The sequence below is a fragment of the Antechinus flavipes genome, chromosome 1, assembly GCF_016432865.1.
Source record: "Antechinus flavipes isolate AdamAnt ecotype Samford, QLD, Australia chromosome 1, AdamAnt_v2, whole genome shotgun sequence".
Taxonomy (NCBI): Eukaryota; Metazoa; Chordata; class Mammalia; order Dasyuromorphia; family Dasyuridae; genus Antechinus; species Antechinus flavipes.
In genome coordinates, this window is record NC_067398.1 from 246,383,004 (window position 1) to 246,401,000 (window position 17,997).

The 17,997-nt window shown below is 38.2% G+C and overlaps 1 protein-coding gene across 1 annotated transcript in view; it reads right to left on the reverse strand.

The window, feature by feature from the left end:
- LOC127545133 (myosin-16) overlaps positions 1–17,997 on the reverse strand; it is a 97,835-nt gene that overhangs the window by 68,584 nt on the left and 11,254 nt on the right. The window contains exons 2-8 of the mRNA XM_051972224.1: positions 16,821–17,093; positions 12,570–12,713; positions 8,489–8,645; positions 5,437–5,464; positions 4,039–4,135; positions 3,353–3,445; positions 1,833–1,896 (exon numbers count right to left, since the gene is read on the reverse strand). Coding sequence (XP_051828184.1) covers positions 1,833–1,896; positions 3,353–3,445; positions 4,039–4,135; positions 5,437–5,464; positions 8,489–8,645; positions 12,570–12,713; positions 16,821–17,093 — 856 coding nt within the window. The remainder of the gene's footprint in view (positions 1–1,832; positions 1,897–3,352; positions 3,446–4,038; positions 4,136–5,436; positions 5,465–8,488; positions 8,646–12,569; positions 12,714–16,820; positions 17,094–17,997) is intronic.

Consider the following 17,997-nt stretch of genomic DNA (forward strand, 5'->3'; position numbering starts at 1 on the left):
ACAAAGCAAGGCACAATTAATTCATTTTTATTCATTATGAAAAAAGAAAGAGTGAGCACTTGGGGAAATGATACATACATTGTTGGAAATTGTAGAATATTCTCTCCCTACTCTAGTAGCCCATCCCAGGTATTTCTCTACTGTACTGGGTTAAGAAAGTCGTCCATCCTCCACAAGACTTCCTACAATGCAGGTATGGCATCAATATAGCTTCTCAGTGCTCTTCCATGCTGTCTCCCACTCCTGCTTATTATGAAGCAGGCATTGGAGCCTTCCAGGACAGAATAGCATTACCAACCAACCATGAGGCTAGATCTGGAGGTAAGATGTTGTATATTCCGATCATGTGCTTCCCCCAGAGGGTTTTTCTCTAACCATTAATGCTGTGCTTGGATTCATTCCTTAATAACTCATTCTCATTCCCTTGTAATCTCCTTATCCCAGTGATTCTGAACCCCAGTTTCTAATGTACAAACACCTTTCTTTATTCCCATTGATCTATTCTCTTACTCTCATTCATCTCATCCCTTCTCCCCAATTCAGACTTGCCCAACCCTTCCACTGTTCCTTCTTGAAAAATTGCCTCATAATCAATAAACTTTTTCTTATCTTAAACTTGTTCTCTTACCCTCCCATCTTCTGTCCTCTACTGAGACTGGACTCCTTCTTGATGACAGCCAGATCTGGATTAGGATGATACATTTGTATATATATTATCCTAATCCAGATCCTGGTGGCCATTATCCTCTATTAACAATTAACCTCTAAGACATTCTGCTTCCTTCCACAATGTACTGAATGCTTGGTTTATCTCTTCCTTCTTACCTTAATTTCAGCTAATATGCTAAAGGACTTCAGCATACATACTGATGCTTCCTCAAATAATCTAACTTTCTAGTTCCTCAGTCTACTCACTTCTCATGACCTACTCCTCTACTCTGCCTTAGCTACCCACAGAAATGGTTAAAGTTTTGACCTTGCCATCTTCAAAAGTGTTCTACTTCCATATTTATTAACTCCAACTTTTCTTTATCTGATCAAAATTTTTCATCATCCTACTTTTTCTATGCCTTATGACTTTCATCTCTGTCCTTTATCCTCACAATGATCTCTATTTCCTCCATCTCTCAAATCTTCCCCAGTCTATGATCCCCAGGCTACCTACATTCCTCTCCCTTCTTTATCTTAATCCCCTTAAACAACTAATTCAACTTTAGGTGATCTACTCTCAAATTGCTTGTTTCTCTGCTCTACTTTGTCAAATCCTGGATTATTCTCACCATCTACTTCCTTCACTTTTATTCATATGTCCTTGAGTACAGATGGAGGAAATCTTGAGGCCATGATGATAAATGCTTGTTGAGTTGATATAACTTATATGGACTCAGTTATTTAAATGTTGTTTCCCCAATTAAAATCTAATTTCCTTGAGGGAAAAGACAATTTTTGTCTTTCTTTGTATTTTTAGCATTTAGCTTGTTTCTATCTTTTTCTTGAAAAGGACCAATGATATCAGAAAGGCAATATCTTTATTTGAAAGTGAATTCAATTTAAGTGAGATAAGGCTGTGCAGTCATCAGTTTCACTCTCTCCTCCCTAGTCATATGAGTCTAGTGGCAAGTGACTAGAGATGACACCATATACAGTGGAAGACTTTAGCTTTTTGTGCTAAGTTTCATTTGTTAGTAGTTAATGTATTGATGGGCTCAAGGCCCTTGATCATTCTGGCTGCCCTTGTCTATATGCAACAATATTCTTCCTAAAAGGCCATTTCAACAGACTTAAGCTTCCAGAAAAAGCTTCCCAAGTACTGAACACTTGCAACAACTTACAGCTCTCAATGTCAGCCCCAGCCAGTTTGCCAGTGGTGCCAAAGTGGATTCGAATAAACTTGCCCTGAGAAAAGAAAAAGAAAAGAAGAAGGAGGAAGAGGAGAAGGAGGAAAAGAGGAAGAAAGAAGAAGAGAAAAAGAAAAGAAGAAAAGAAGGAAGAAGAGAAGAAGAAAAAGAAAGAAAGAAGAAAGAAAGAAAGAAAGAAGAAGAGAATGATGGAAGGGTCTGTGAGAAAAGGAAGGTCACTCTCAGGTTATCACAGAAACAGTGGATCAGGTTTAGTCTCACATGCATGCTAGCCACTCCTCCTGAAATTCCATATGAGTTACACGTGGGTACCTTCAGGCCAGATCAGACTCTCAGTTGAACTGGAATGTTGAACTACAGGTTTTTCATGCAAATTGATGGAGGAAAGACAAGTTTCCAGGACTAAGTCCATACCCAAATATCCTCTGAACTACTCCAAAGGGCAATTAGTATAACCTTCACTTTTTTATTGCCATTTCAGGGATGAGGGAAAGGGAGTTGACAAGATCCCATTTCTTTATAGACAACTTTTAAGGTTTATAGACTATTTTCCTCCTGAGAAAGGGAGTACACATATTAACACATTCATTTTATGGACAAGGAAACTGAGGCTGGAAGAGTTAAATGAAATGACAAAAGTTAAACAGCTGGGAAGTAAGTGACTGAGTCAGAACTTGAAGTAATTTGAAGTGCTTGGACTCCAAAGATGGTACTTTTGTTGCCAGAACAGCTGCATCTCAAGGAAACAAAAATGGCTTGCCCTACTTAGAAATTTTGTTAACCTCCTCTATGTAGGTCATCTACCCCTTTCTACATGTCTTAGAGACTTCAAGAGATCAAATAATCTATCCTCCTGCCTTTAGGCAAGACTACACGTTAGTTGAACTTAAAAAGTGGATATCTAATTCTTTAAAATTTCTTTTTAAAAAGTATATTTCATAATTTCCTTGATCATATATATATATTAGTCTGCTCTGGGTCTGTGCCTTTATTGGCTTAGGGACCTCCAGGTATATAACTTCCTTCCACTAAAGCAGATAGCAATTCATCTGGAATTCACAGTCTTAATGAGTTGCCTTAGGCATGAAAAGGTTATATGTTTTCACCATCCTCACATACATGTTTCAAAGGCAAGACCTGATCCTAGATCTGATTCCCATTTGCATCCATTATACAATTACTGCTTCTCTTAGAGGTGGACTGACTATAGACTGCTGGACTTGGAAACAGGAAGACCTGACTTTGAATTCTTGCTTACCAGCATGTCTAACATTTCAGTCTCAGTTTCTTCACCTATAAAATGGGGATTAAAATAGCACTTCCTTCACAGGATTATTATAAGGATTAAATGAAAATTTATAAATGTATATATCTTTGTAAATGGAATTCTAGCTATTATTATCATTGTAACCTGCTGTTGAAGTTGATTTAAAGTCCGCCAGTAATATGGACAAAGGCAAATGTTGATTAAAGGGATATTGTAAGGTACTCACAAATCGAGAGGAATTGTTGTTCCTGGTAGTCTTGGCGTTACCAAAAGCCTCCAGCACAGGGTTAGCCTGGATGATTTGATCCTCCAAGGATCCCTAGCCCAGAAGAAACAGAAGATGGAACTGTCAGATGTCTGGTGCTCTGTCCATCAGAAAATATGACTCCAACCACACTGTGGCCATACCAAGCAAAGACTCCACTACACAAAGCGCTGCTTAGTATCTCTGTAAACCTTCCTTCATCTTTTAAATATTTCCTACTGATCAAAGTATACTCCAAAGAGATTGAAATTCATTTCTTTGTGTTCTTTTCATTCTAGCTAAACAAACTTCCCCCTTTTTTGGCTGTGTTTCCATAACAATCCTCCAAGATACCTCCATCCTCTGATAGATTTCTTTGCATTCTTGGCTCCCATTAACTAGAGAAAAAGGAGGTCTTATTTTGGGAGACCTTCTACTATAAGGCAATAGAGGAAGCCTGTATAGATAGGCTTTCTATGGCTGCTTGTTGTTTTTTAAATTAACTCAGCAATTCAATTTCCCCTCCCTAAAGTGCAACTAGTTTCTGGATTTCCACAGTAGATTAAAAACTGCCCATCCAGGAGGAAAAATGTAGCCTCCTGTGTCACTTAGTACCTTCTGAGACAAATGAACCCTCTTCTTCCTTCTACCCATTTGGAAAGCCATACCTTGCCATCTGAAGACTGTTTGCCAGTGCCTCCAATGTTGGCAAAATACTGAATGACCTTCTTGGTATTTTCAGTCTTGCCAGCACCAGATTCTCCACTAGGGATTGAAAAGGAAAAAAGAGGCTCATGAAGAACCAGGAGATAGGAAATGTAATGCATAATAACAACAGCAACCAGGAATGGTGTCAAGAATGGCCATCCTTAGTAGTATGTTCTTAATAAAATGCAAGTTCCCTCCAAGCAAGGGACTGTTGTTTTTTTCTCTTTGTATTCCCAGTATCCTCACAATGAGAGTAAGGACTGTCAAGAGGATGATCAGAATGTTCCAGGAGTAATCTTGTGAAGTTAGGAGAAAATAGATCATTTACTTTCTTTTTTTGATTTGCTTTCTCTTGTGCAGCAAGAGAATTGTATAAATGTTTCTTCATATTGGATTTAACATATATTTTAACACATTTAACATATATTGAATTGCTTGCCATCTAGGGGAGGGAGTGGAGAGAAGGAGGAGAAAATCTGAAACACAAGGCTATGCAAGGGTCAATGTTGTTAAAATTGTCCATGCATATATTTTGAAAATAAAAAGCTTTAGGAAAAAAAGGAGAAAGTAGAATACTTCTGTCCCACGGGTGGATAGAGTCATGAAGAACCCAATGTAAATTTTTATTATGAGTATTTACATCTTAGAAATCAATAAGCACTACAATGTAATTTATGATTTTATTAATTCTCAAGGTTTAATAAAGTCTTGGAGAAAACATTAATAATACAGATTAAACTTAAAAGTGTATCATAAGTAATTTTGGATCATTGGAAGGATCTTTCACCCCAATGAGATTGCACATCCATTTAGTATTTAGGTATTCCCAGCATCTAGCATAGTACTTTGTATACCATGGTCTAGACCTGCAATTTCATCAGTGTGAAGCAAATCCCTTCTCTGACGCATTTCAATAATCATTCTGTAATTTTGCAGTCTGTGAGAACTGCATGGGAACAGAATGAATAATTGATCTGCCTGTGGTCATATAGCCTAAAGGTTTCAGAAGCAAGACCTGCACCCAGATGTTTTGGAAGAATCAGTCTTCTATTATGTTATACATATAACAGGTACTTAATAAATGTTTTCCAGGTTGAATTAGATTGGATCCTTCTATCCACAGGCACTGTCAGCCCTCAGAAGATAGCGATAGACTAAGGAAGAATAATTCACTACACCCCTATCAGTAAAAGAGACATTGACTTGAGGTATTTACTACAATTAAACCTATTTGTAGCCTGCAAAGTTCCTTACAAAGCACAGGCAATTAATTATAATTATGTGAATGACTAATTATATGTAGAAGAGACCAACATAATTATATGTATATAGACCAAAAGACAAGAAGGAATACTTACGTGATTAGCATAGACTGATTTTCACGATCTGTAGGAAGGGGGAAAAAGATACCAAGACACAATTAGCAAACATTTTTATTTCCCCAGTTTAGCTATTTAGGCTTTGACTACAACCAAACCCAAACAATCAGACATCTGAGTCACCATTCTGCTTTTGGATAATGAAGCTAGCCTTAGCTAGAGGCCTCAGTCACTGAATAATATTTGTCAGTAAAACTGAAATTCATGAATCTCATAGCTGGAAAGTCTGAGGTCTATGAGGTTGTCTGAGCCAGTTTCCTATATGAGGCTTGAATCTCCTCTAGAAGCCCTTCAGCCTTTATTTGAATATTTCCAGTGATTGGGAACTGGTGGCCCACCAGGCAGGCATCCCACTTTCAGATCATGTTAACCATTATGGATAGAGTGCAAGGCGTGGACTCTGGAGGACCTGAATTTATACCTAATCTTAGACACTTTACCAGCTGTTTGATATCTTAACCTCTGTCTCTCTCAGTCTTCTCAACTGCAAAGTAGGTTCACTACCACCAATTTCCTAGCTTTGTTGTGAAGATAAAATGAGTTAATATTTGTAAAGCACTTAGCACAGTGTCTGACACGTAGTAGGTGTTTTAATAAATGTTTGTTTCCTTCCTTCTATTGAGCTGAAATCTGCCCGCCTCTGATTTTTACATTGGTCTTTTTCTATCCTCGGGAGCACAAAGAACAACCTTTCAAATCCTAGAAAACAATGAATAAGTGCCTCCTACATCTTCTTTTCTCCTGGCTAAACAATTTGTTTAACTACTCATCATGTGATGTAGAAATTGGATTGGATGACTTCTGAGTTTCCTTCTAAATCTAAACCTATGGCCCTAAACCTATGGGCCAACAATGTTGAAGTATACCCACCATCCTAGTCACCCATTTCTCATTATTTGTCAATGTCCTTCCTAAAGTGATGCTCATTCCACCCACCTTTTACCAAAGTAGAGGACCTATATTTTTGCAAGATTGCATAAAATGTGATTTTTTAAAAAAAGTTTTGCTTAGTTTTACCAAATTTTTTAAATTTCTTTTTTATTCTTTATCAAAGGGAAGGCTAGGGGAAAAGAGGATGACTGAGATGAAAAGGAAAACATTGGGAAATATGGATGATACAAAGTCAAACAAAAGATAACAGTCAATGTTTATTCTTTTAAAAAAAGTGGTGCCCAGTACTGAACACAGTGATCCCTGTGTGACCCATTCAACTCAGAGTACAGTAGAATTAATGAACTTTCTTTTTCTGGACACTTTATTTATGTTAGTATAGCCTATGATTATATTAGCCTTTTGAACAATTACATGACACTGGGGTCTTACATTAAACTGGCAGTCAACTAATACCTCTGGTTCTTTTTTCCCAGAAATTGCTCTGAAAGTATATTGTTCTCATCTAGTACTTGTACAATTAGTTTCTTGACTCTATGGTTATAATATAAATTCAAGAGTAATAAGCTTGATTAAAAGGCCTAATATGATGCCTCATGATGACAAAGAGATGAACCTGGATCCTGGGAAGCTTTGTGAGCAAAGCCTAAGCTCTGGCTTTTCCTATTAGACTGGAAAGACTTTAAGCCTGGGATTAGTTCCAGTTTACCCTGAATGTATCTTTTTCATACATAGTTGTTTTTATGGCTTCTCCCCTTTTTAGAATGTGAATTCTGCATAGGCAGGAACTATTTTTGCCTCTCTTTGCAGAATAGGCCCAATATGGCCACTGCTTAACAGAGTCCTTACACAGTCATTCAATCAATCAACAAATATTTTTTGTCAGGCACTCTGCTTAGTGCTAAAAAATGCAAATACATGCAAGAAAGAAAATCCTTGCTTTCAAGGAGTTTATATTCTAATGAGAGAAAACAGTCCATGGAAGGAAGCTGAAAGGGATATGTGAGGAGGGGACTGTGGGTAACAAAGAAAATAACCTGCACAGAGGACAGAGTGGAGAAAGAAGCCCAGAAATTCAGTAACAGAGCCTAGAGAGGCTCTGGAGAGAAAGAATGAATATGGATGGCTCATGTATATCTTAAAATGAAGGTTCTGAGAGGAACTGACCAATCAGAAAGCATACAGTAAATGCTTAATACATACTTGTTGACAATTTAGCCAAATTCAGAGAAACTCTTATTTTTTGACCACCACAACTCACAAAAACTAGTAAATCCTACAAGTATTGAAACATTTGACTGTTAGGTGAAATTGATTTTTTTGTGTTTGGATGCATGTTATAAAAGTCTTAAAAGTTAATTATCCAAAGGTAACCAGCCTGCAACATTTTTTATGAGCTATAATTCTCAACTGGTAATGCAGACTATAGGCCAGACCTATAGAATTTTATCAAATGAACCTAATATAGTTCCTCCCTCCAGTATGTAGGGAGTTCCCAGTATGAAAACTCCCCATACCAAGGGAAATCAACTCCTTGTTTTCATGTCATCATTCCTTTCCAACATGGTCATTTCTCTCCAGGTTACACTCTAGACTTCCTCTCCCATGCCCCAACCCTGAAGCTGACTCCAGCCCTGGGACTCCAGCTTGAGAGTACTCTCTCTCCCTCTAGATAGCACCTCCTAGAACCTCTGATTAAGGAGAGCACACAGACCAAACACATCTCATTCTTCTCCAGGATACATTTCCGACTTTCTCTACAATTCCCTTCCCCCCACCCCTACTCCATTAATCGTCCACTCTCTTTCCATTTTTAACTTCCTTTTATGTGTGAGATATGAGCTCCACGAGGACAGAGGCTGGCATAAAATAAGCACTTAATAAATACTTGTTAACAACCTGACTTACAGTTTCCACTCATTTTTAATATATTTATCCAAAGAGTTGCCTTAAGTACTAAAAAGTTATTTGACTTGGCCAAGATGACAGTAGTACTTAATGAGAGAACTTAGGTCTTTCTGATAGACCAGACCTCAATCTACCTTGCACACTGTCTCTCATTCTGTGTCTTTAATGACAAAGAAATGTCCTGTGGGCTCTCAGTGGTCCAGAAGAGTTCTCTCTCCTAGCAAACACTTACCCATGAGCATGTCATGGTAGGCGTTGTCAGAGATGGAGAAGAGATGAGGGGGCATCTCTGTACGCTTCTTGCCCTTGTACATGTTGGCCACACGGGCACCATAAATGGGAAGCCACCTGTAAGGGTTGACTGTCACACAGAAGAGACCAGAGTAGGTCTTAAAGAGAGAGAGAGAAGCACAAATACACAGAGACACACACAAACAAAAGAAAGTCAGTCTGTCCTTCCAAGAACCTCCCATAAATAACAAACGCAGTCTCCTGTGCCTGCTCTGCTGACCTCTGTGTGCCTCATTCTATTAATCACACAAGAGTACATTCTGCCAGAATGAATGAGAAAAGGGTTTTCTTTCTCAGGCCCAAATCAATGTCTGTGTCTTTGCTATTATTTAAGTAAAATGCAACTTCTTTTCAATTTACTCTTTAAAGAGCAATATTAGCCTCTGTTCACTCTATAGACAAGTCTGCCAGGTCATGCTCAGCCATTAGGAAAGGGTCAGTCTGATATTCTGGAAGGTAAACCTCATTTCGGTGATCACAAATACATTTAAAAATACTAGAAACCTTCCAAATCATCTAGTTCAATTCCCTCATTTTGTAGATGAGGACCTTGAGGATAAATGGAGGTCCAGGGTTACACAGGGAATAAGTAGCAAAGCTAAGATTCAAACCCAGAGCCTCTAAGTGCAAAACTCTTCCACTATACCAGGACTGACAGATACTTTAGTAATGATAGAGTTTAATCTCTTCATTTTGTAGATGACCTCATCTGAGACCTAAAGAGAAGAAGCCCTCAGCCTACAACAAGGCCCCCCAGTAAGTCAGTGACAGAACCAGTACCCAGGCCCTGATTCCCTAGTCTGCAAAAAAACAGCTTAGAGATAAACTCAAGCATCACCCTTCTGAGGGTTGGATAAATAGGAATGAAGATAAATCTCATCAGATATTTAGGCCTAATATGGGGAGAGCAACAGATTGCCCATTCATGGCCATAAGTTCTAATCTCTTTTTTAATGTATAAACATATTTATACAATTCTCTTGCTGCACAAGAGAAATCAGATTTAAAAAAAAAAGAAAGTAAATGAGTATAAAAACAAAATGCAAGCAAACAACAACAAAAAGAGTGAGAATGCTATGTCGTGATCCACATTCAGGCCTCTCTCTGGGTGGAGATGGCTCTCTTCATCACAAGATCAATGGAACTGGACTGAATCATCTCATTGTTGGAAAGAGTCATGTTTATCAGAATTGATTGTCCTATAATATTGAAGTTGCTGTGTATAATGATCTCCTGGTTCTGCTCATTTCTTTTTTTTTTTTTTTCTTGGAGGGAGGTTTTATTTTTATCCCTGTTTTACTGTTTTTTTTTAATTTTATTTTATTTAATTAATAACTTTGTATTGACAGAATCCATGCCAGGATAATTTTTATACAACATTATCCCTTGCAATCGCTTATGTTTCATTTTTTCCCCTCCCTCCCCCCCCCCCCCCCCACCAAGATAGCCAGCAGTCCTATATATGTTAAATATGTTGCAATATATCCTAGATACAATACATATTTGCAGGTTCTGCTCATTTCACTCAGCATCAGTTCATGTAAGTCTCTCCAGGCCTTTCTGAAATCATCCTCCTGATCATTTCTTATAGAACAATAATATTCCATAACATTCACATAATATCACATAATTCAGCCATTCTCCAGCTAATGGGCTATATAAAAAGGATGGTGGAATGGCAGACTTTGCAAAGATTGTAGGTGCTATCATGGAAAGTTAAGGCTTCAGGAAACTCATCTAAACATCTAATAGTTCCATTTCCAGAATCTCTTTCAGAGACACATTTCATTGACCAACAATCTTAATTCTGAGGAATTGCATTCTCACATCTTGGGTTGTAAGATTGATCAGAAAATAAATCCTTACATCTTAAGTTTATGACAATGTGATACAAGAAAGAAATAAACATTTATTAAGCACCTATGTGCCAAGTGTTTACAAATATTATCTCATTTGATCCTCACAACAACCTTGGGAGGTAGGTGTTATTATTATCATTCCATTTTCCAGATGAGGAAACTGAGGTAGATAGCAATTAGGTGTCTTGCCCAGTGTCATACAGCTAGTGAGTACAAGAGACCAAATTTGAACTCAGGTCTTCTTGATTCCAAGTCCAGGGCACCACTCATTGCACCACATAATCTGTCCTAGCCGCTAGAATTTAAAGGCAGAAAATCCAGATTTAAATTCTAACTCTGCCAATACCAAACTGCATGACTTTGGAAAAGTGACTTAGCCCAGCCCTTTTGGTGATGGCAAGGAACTAGAAACTGAGTGGCTGCCCATCAGTTGGAGAATGGCTGAGTAAATTATGGTATATGAAAGTTATGGAATACTATTGTTCTAAAAGAAATGAGGAGGAGGAGGATTTCAGAAAGATCTGGAAAGACTTACATGAACTGCTAAGTGAAGTAAGCAGAACCAAGAAAATGTTGTACAAAGTAACAACAAAATTATTCAATTGTGATGGACTTGTCTCTTTTCAACAATGAGGTGGTTCAAGAATTCTAATAGATGTGATAGAGCCATCCACATCAAAGAGAGAACTACTGGGAATGAATATGGATCATAGCATAGTATTTTCACCTTTTTGTGGTGTTATTATTTGTTTGCTTGTTTTTTTTCTTTTTCATGTCTTTTTTCCTTTTGGTCTGATTTTTCTTGCATAGCATGATGAATATAGAAATATGTTTAGAAAAATGTCATGTTTAACCTAGATCAGATTACTTGCTATCTTGGAGAGATGGGAAAGGAGGAAGAAAAATTTGAAAGACAAGGTTTTGCAAAAGTGAATGTTGAAAACTATCTTTGCATGTATTTGGAAAAATAAAATACTATTTAAAAAATAAAAATAAGGGGAAAGTTTTGAATCAAAAGAAAGAGAAGTAAGTTAGTCTTTCTTGGCATTAGCTTCCTCATCTGAAAAATAATAGTTAGACTAGATGAGATCCCTTTTAGCTTTAAATCTATGATCTTTTGTGACCTTCAAAGAATAGAATAGTATCCGTTTTAGTAAATATATGTAATGATAGCTGGTATTTATATAGCATTTTACATATATTTTCTCATTTGATCTTTATAATAACTCTCTAGTATAGTTTCCACAGTTACCCATTTTATACATAATGAAACTGAGGTTCAGAGCATCTCAAGGGCTTGTTGTGTCTGAACCCAGGATTCAAACTCCAATCTCTCCTTTCTCAAAGGCCAACATTTACTTCACTTTGTCAGACTCCCTCTCAATGAAGGTATAAATAGGATGCTAGAAATGTGGGGGCAAGGAAAGATTCCTTTTGACACTATCTAAGAAATGTTATAGGTGACAGGATGGGAGAAATGAGCCTTCTCTGTCACATGGCCTCAGGAAAGAAACTGAAAAAAAAAGTATGTTTCAATTTGGAGAGAACAGGTATTTACTAATGTCAATAATAATGATACTGGGGCAGCTAGATGGTGCAAGGGATATAGCATTGGGCCTGAGTTCAAAACTGGCCTTAGACAACACATGCTCACTGTGTGACCCTGGGGAAGTCACTTAACCCCAATTGCCTTGATGATGATGATGATGATGATGGTGATGACGATGATGATAACTTATATTTCTACAGTGCTTTAAGTTTTGCAAAACACTTTTCTCAGAGCAATCCTGTGAAGTCGGCACAATAATTATTAGCCTGCTTTTCCAGATGAGGAACTTGAAGTTCTGACTTGTCTTTTGGCACACAGCTACTAAATATCTAAGGTGGGATTTGAATCCGTGTCACTTGACTCCAAAATCAGAATTCTCTCTGTACCTGGTCCTTCCAATCTGCAGAATAAGGACGCTATATAAAATGATTTGCAATTTGCATGACTTAACAGAAGAATACTAGTTTACCCCAAACTGAATCAACTTGGAAGTCATTTCCTGTCTATGGACTAAGGGGCTAGGATGACTTCCATCATCATAAAAGTCCCTATCTTGTATCAAATTTGTGGGCAACTCTGGATGACTTAGCTGCCTCCCACACTCTTCCACTTACATAGATTCTCATGTTGGTATAACGCTGGCGGAGGTTATCCAGGACACTGGCTTCATTCAGAAAGGTCATGTCAGCCATATCGCTAGCTTGGTAGAACTTGGGTGGATTCATCTGCTGGATATCATCTTTCTTCATAGTAACTGTCTGCAGGATTGAAAAAAACCCTTATCAGCCTGCTCATCATTCAGAGAAACATGACCACAACTGCTTCTATGACCTTGGAGACCCCTCTGACTGACCACACAACCCTCTTCCCACACTCCTCCTTGAGCCAGATTCAGTCTGGCAGCTTGAAGGGAAGCAAAAATAGTGGTTGTTCTTTGGTAGACTTGGCTCCTGAGATGCTGTTGGACAAGAAGACATGACTATTGGCTGCTTGCCTTGAGGGTGGGGATGAGTTGGGGAGGGTGGTTGCAGCACAGTACAGCAATCTGTTCCCATCCCATTTTTTTCCTTTTCTACCCTTGACACCCCCAAGCTCCCCAGCAAGGGTAGAAAGGAAAAAAAGCCTTTTTAAGGCTTTTTTAAAAGTTAAAGCCAAAAACAAGTAGATAGGAGAAGGGGATGAGAATCTGGACAGGTTACCCTTGAGTACAAGGTCTGACAATCACTGACAATCAATATTTCAGGATTTCTGGAGTTCGTCCAGACTTCATTATTTCTCCCACCAGGGGATTAGCATTGCATGGTTTAAAGAGAATTGGATTTGGTGTCAGGGAATTGAGTTTGAGACCTGTCTCTGCCCCTTAGGTGACCTTAGGTAAATCTGATCCTCAATTTCCTCATCAGCAAAATAGAAATATTTACACTAATAGAGATTTAGATATCAAAGTAATCTCAGAAGACATTGGATCCAACCCTCTCATTTTACAGATGAAGAACTGAGGCCAGTAAGGCTCTATAACTTGCCCAAGACCACATGGGGATAAATGGTAGAACAGAGATTTGAATGCAGGTCCATGAGAAGACTATACCCTTAGCTTAATAACTGATTAGGTCAAGACTACATTCAGATCTCTTCTTTTTAAATTCATGTGCTTTACTTGTGTGTTCCATATGCTGAAAAGAAATCCAAGTCAGTACTTAATTTACTCATTTTGCCTTTAGTCACACTTGGACTTTGGGGGTATCCCATTAAGCAATGTGGCTCTGTAATCCCCTGCCTTTCCAGAAAATGATTACTCCTGAGAATAAAACTTGACTTTCATGTTCATTAACCATATTAGGCCCAGTGCTTTGTTCTCTACAATTTCTTCTATCTTTTCTGCACAGAGGGTAGGGAGGAAGGCACAACTTGGTGACTTGTGTGTGTCCCAAGGTTGACTTCCCTCATTAGACAACTTAGCCAAGTAAATGGGCAGCCATTAGCAGCCCTTGCTGGGAGACAAGATTTGGGACAATGAAGCAAAGTGATAAACTCACTTGACAGTGGGGAAAAAGTACCCTTTGTAATAATGGGTCAGCCTTCTTGCATCTTCTTTTTTCCCTCTCTAACAATTTAACATAGAGTTCTTGTCAGCTCCCATGGATCAATAACATCTCTACTGATGATTATCGAATGTATTTGTCTAGTCCTAACTTCTCTCCCAAGCTCCAGCTACACATTAGGTATCTCAAACTGGACATATCTTAAACATCGTGTGTATCTAAGACTGAATTCATTATCATTCCCTATCCCCAAACTCTTCCCTGTTTCTAACTTCCCTATTACTGCGGAAAGTACTTCCATCCTCCTATCTACCCAGGCTCACAACCTAAGGGCCATCCTGGATGCCTCACTTTCTCTTACCACACCTCCTTCCTCTGTCTCCTTTCAATCTATTGCTAAGCTCTATTGATTTTTACCTTTGTAACATTTCTTTATACAGTATATGCCTTCTCTCCTCTGACACTTTTGTGTGTCAGATAATGGGACCCTAATACAGGCTCTCATCTTCTCACACTCAGACTACTGCAGTAGCTTACCAGTGGCTCAAGTCTCTCCCAATTCCTATCCATCCTCCACTTAGCTGTCAAATGAGATCTTCCTAAAAGAATAACAACTCTCTCTCTCCTCTCTCTCTCTCTCTCTCTTTCTCTCTCTCTCTCTCTCTCTCTCTCTCTCTCTCTTTGTCTCTGTCTCTGTCTCTGTCTGTCTCTCTCTCTCTCTCTTCTGTCTCTCTCTTTTTCTTTCTCTTTTTTTCTGTTGCTGTGTGTCTGTGTCTCTGCCTCCTCTCTCTTTCTCTGTCTCTTTCTGTCTCTGTGTGTGTATGTCTCTTTCTCTCTTTCATCTCTCTCTCCCTCTCTCTTCTCTGTGTCTCTGCCTCTCTGTATCTCTGTCTCTGTCTCTTTCTCTTTCTTCCCTCTCTCTTGCTTTCTGTCTTCCTCTCCTCTCTCTTTTTCTCCTGTCTTTCCTTTTTCTCTGTCTCTCTCTCTCTCTGTCTCTGTCTCTCTCTCTCTCTCTCTCTCTCTCACACACACACAAACATGCACATGCATACATGCACACACATACATTCATAACATCTAGTGATTCTCTATCAACTCCAGGATCAAATATAAATCCTCTGATTAGCTTATAAAGTCTTCCAGAACCTATCTTTCCCTTCTTTTTATCCTTATTTATCCCACATACCCTTGGCCTCCTTGTTGTTCCTCTCCATCTTCCAACCTCAGATTTTTTCCCCAATGCCTGGACTTCTCTCTCTCTTCATCTCTACCTTCTGACTTCCCTGGTTTTTCCTTGAAGTCTCAGTTAAAAACCCAACCTTTCATAAGGTTTTCTCAATTCCCCTTAATGCTGCTGCCTCCCACCTGTTTATTATCATCTTCAGTTTATCCTATTTTTTGTTTGTTCACAATCATTTGCAGCTTATTCTGCCCACTCCCATGAGAAGTGGGGCTCCTTGAAAGTGGGGACTGTTTTTGCCTTTTTTTTTAATCTCCAGCACTTAACACACAAAGTATATGGCACACAGTAGGTGCTTAATAAATGCTTATTGATTAAAATGATGCTGACAATAGTAGTCACTTTAAGATTTACCTAGGACTTTTCTCACAACAGTCCAAATGAGGAAGGTAGTATAAGTATTATTATTCCCATTTTCTGGATGGACAAACTGAAGCTCAGAAAAAGTTTTCTGATTTACTTGAGTTCATATAAGCTAGGGTGTATCACAGACAGAATTTGAACCCAAGCCTTTCTAACTCCAAAGTTTGCCATCTATCTGCTCTCCATGACACCTCTCAAAGACCTAAATTTAAAGCCCTGCTCTACCATTTACTGTCTGGATGACCTTGAACAAATTATTTAACCTTGCTTAGCTTCAGTTTTCTCATCTATAAAATGAGACCATTGAATTAGGTGACCTTTGCAGTACTTTCCAGTTTTAAGTCTATATTGGTATTATTAATATCTTTAGGCACTAATAAATTTTATTTATTGCTAGTTTGTTGATTTAAAAAAAATGAAGGCTCAAATAGAACCTTATGATTATGGCAACAGAACTGGAAATCCGGTTCTGATTGTTTAACATCAAATTCAATGTTCATTTTTTTTTGGAGGTTGAGCGCAAACAGAGTTAAGTGACTTGTCCAGGATCACACAGCTTATAAATATCTGAGACCAAATTTGAACTATGTCTTCCTGACTCCAGACATGATGGATAACACTTCACCACATAGCTGCCCTACAATGCTGGACAATTTACTTAAGCTTGGAGAGCCTTAGTTTCCTCAACTATAAAGTATAGGAGTTGGAATAGGTATGTCGTTCTTGGACTGGGCTTTGAGTCAGCACAAGTATGATACAATAGAAAGTGACCTTCTGGACTCAGAGGCTCTAGGTTTGAATTTTGCCTCAGATATTTACTAGTTAGGTGGGACAAATCACATAACTCTAATTGCCTCAAAAAATTGAGGATGGGGAGAGTCTTTAAAATAATTTTATACTTAGGAAACTGAAAACCAGAAAAATTTCCCAAAGTCACACAGGTTATAAGGTAAGGAATAAGACTGGGATTAATCCAACTGCTCCAGCTACAAATTCAGCTCTCTTTCCATTACATCGTGAAAGTTAAGTGACTTCCTAAGATGAAGCCTACAGACACCTTCTCAGAAGGGTATTATTAAATGTAAAAAAATAAAATACATAGGATCACAAGGGAGACCAATTATATCGAAATAATGAGATTTTTTTTTCTAAATTTGTTATTCTCTGCTTATTATCATGCCATAAAGATAGCTCCTGGAAAACGTGTTCACCCTGCTTACCTGGTTAGTGATAGTCTTGACAGTGACTTGGTCACCCTGCTCAGACTGGATCTCGCCAGCAATAAAGCCCTCCTTTTCATCCTTCACCCAACATGACCTCTTGATGTCATAAGGCTTGTTCATAGCCTCAATCCTCTCCTTCTCGGGAGGTGCCAGAAAAGGCATGGGGTCCACATCATCCCCACATTCACCTTTGTACCCCCCGGCATCTTGATTTAATTTAGGAAGGAACCAAAAGAGATGAAGAATAGGAGGCTGGGACTTCCCTTGGAACTGCAGGAGACAAGAAAAATGGAACACAGGAGGATTTCACCAGACAATAAACTCCTAGAGGAACATGATTTGTTGCCTATCTCTAGGCTCCAGAAACTTTCCCTGGCTCTTCCCCATGCTTGGAATGCTCTCCCTCCTCTACTTCACTACCATACCACTTTGAGAGGAACCTCTCAAGCTTCCTTTAAGACCCAACAGAAATTCCATTTTTTACCAGATGCCTTTCTCATTCCTCTTAATTCTAGTATCTTCTCTCTGTTAATGATTTCCTATTTATCCTGTATATAGCTTGTTTTGCCTATAATTATTTGCATTTTGTCTTCCTTATTAGATTGTAAGCTATCTAAGGGCAGGGAAAGTTTTTTTGCCTCTTTTCTGTATTGCCTGGCACATAGTAGGTGCTTAATATTTAATGACCAATTGATTGATTGATACCCCTATGTCAGTGCCTGACATAGTACTATATATCCCAGCTTCCTAAACTGTGAGTCATGATTCCATATGGGATCTTGTAACTGAATGTGGAGTCATGAAATTATGACATGTTATCAGTAAATGTATTTGTATTTGAATACCTATTTTATATAACTATATATAGATCACACAAAAATTTTTCAGGCAAAAAGGGATCATGAATAGAAAAAGTTTAGGAATCCCTGCTCTATATATCCCAGGATTTGATTAACTCTGCTTGGATAAAATTGAACTGATATACATATATATAACAACATTTAAATATTATATATTTATACACATAATATATGTACATATAATGAAATTATATATATAGTAGCACTTTACACATATCTCATATCCTCACAACAAGCTTGGGAGATAGGTATTATTATTATTATTATCTCCATTTTTTAAATGAAGAAACATTCAGGGTTAAGTGCCTCGCCCA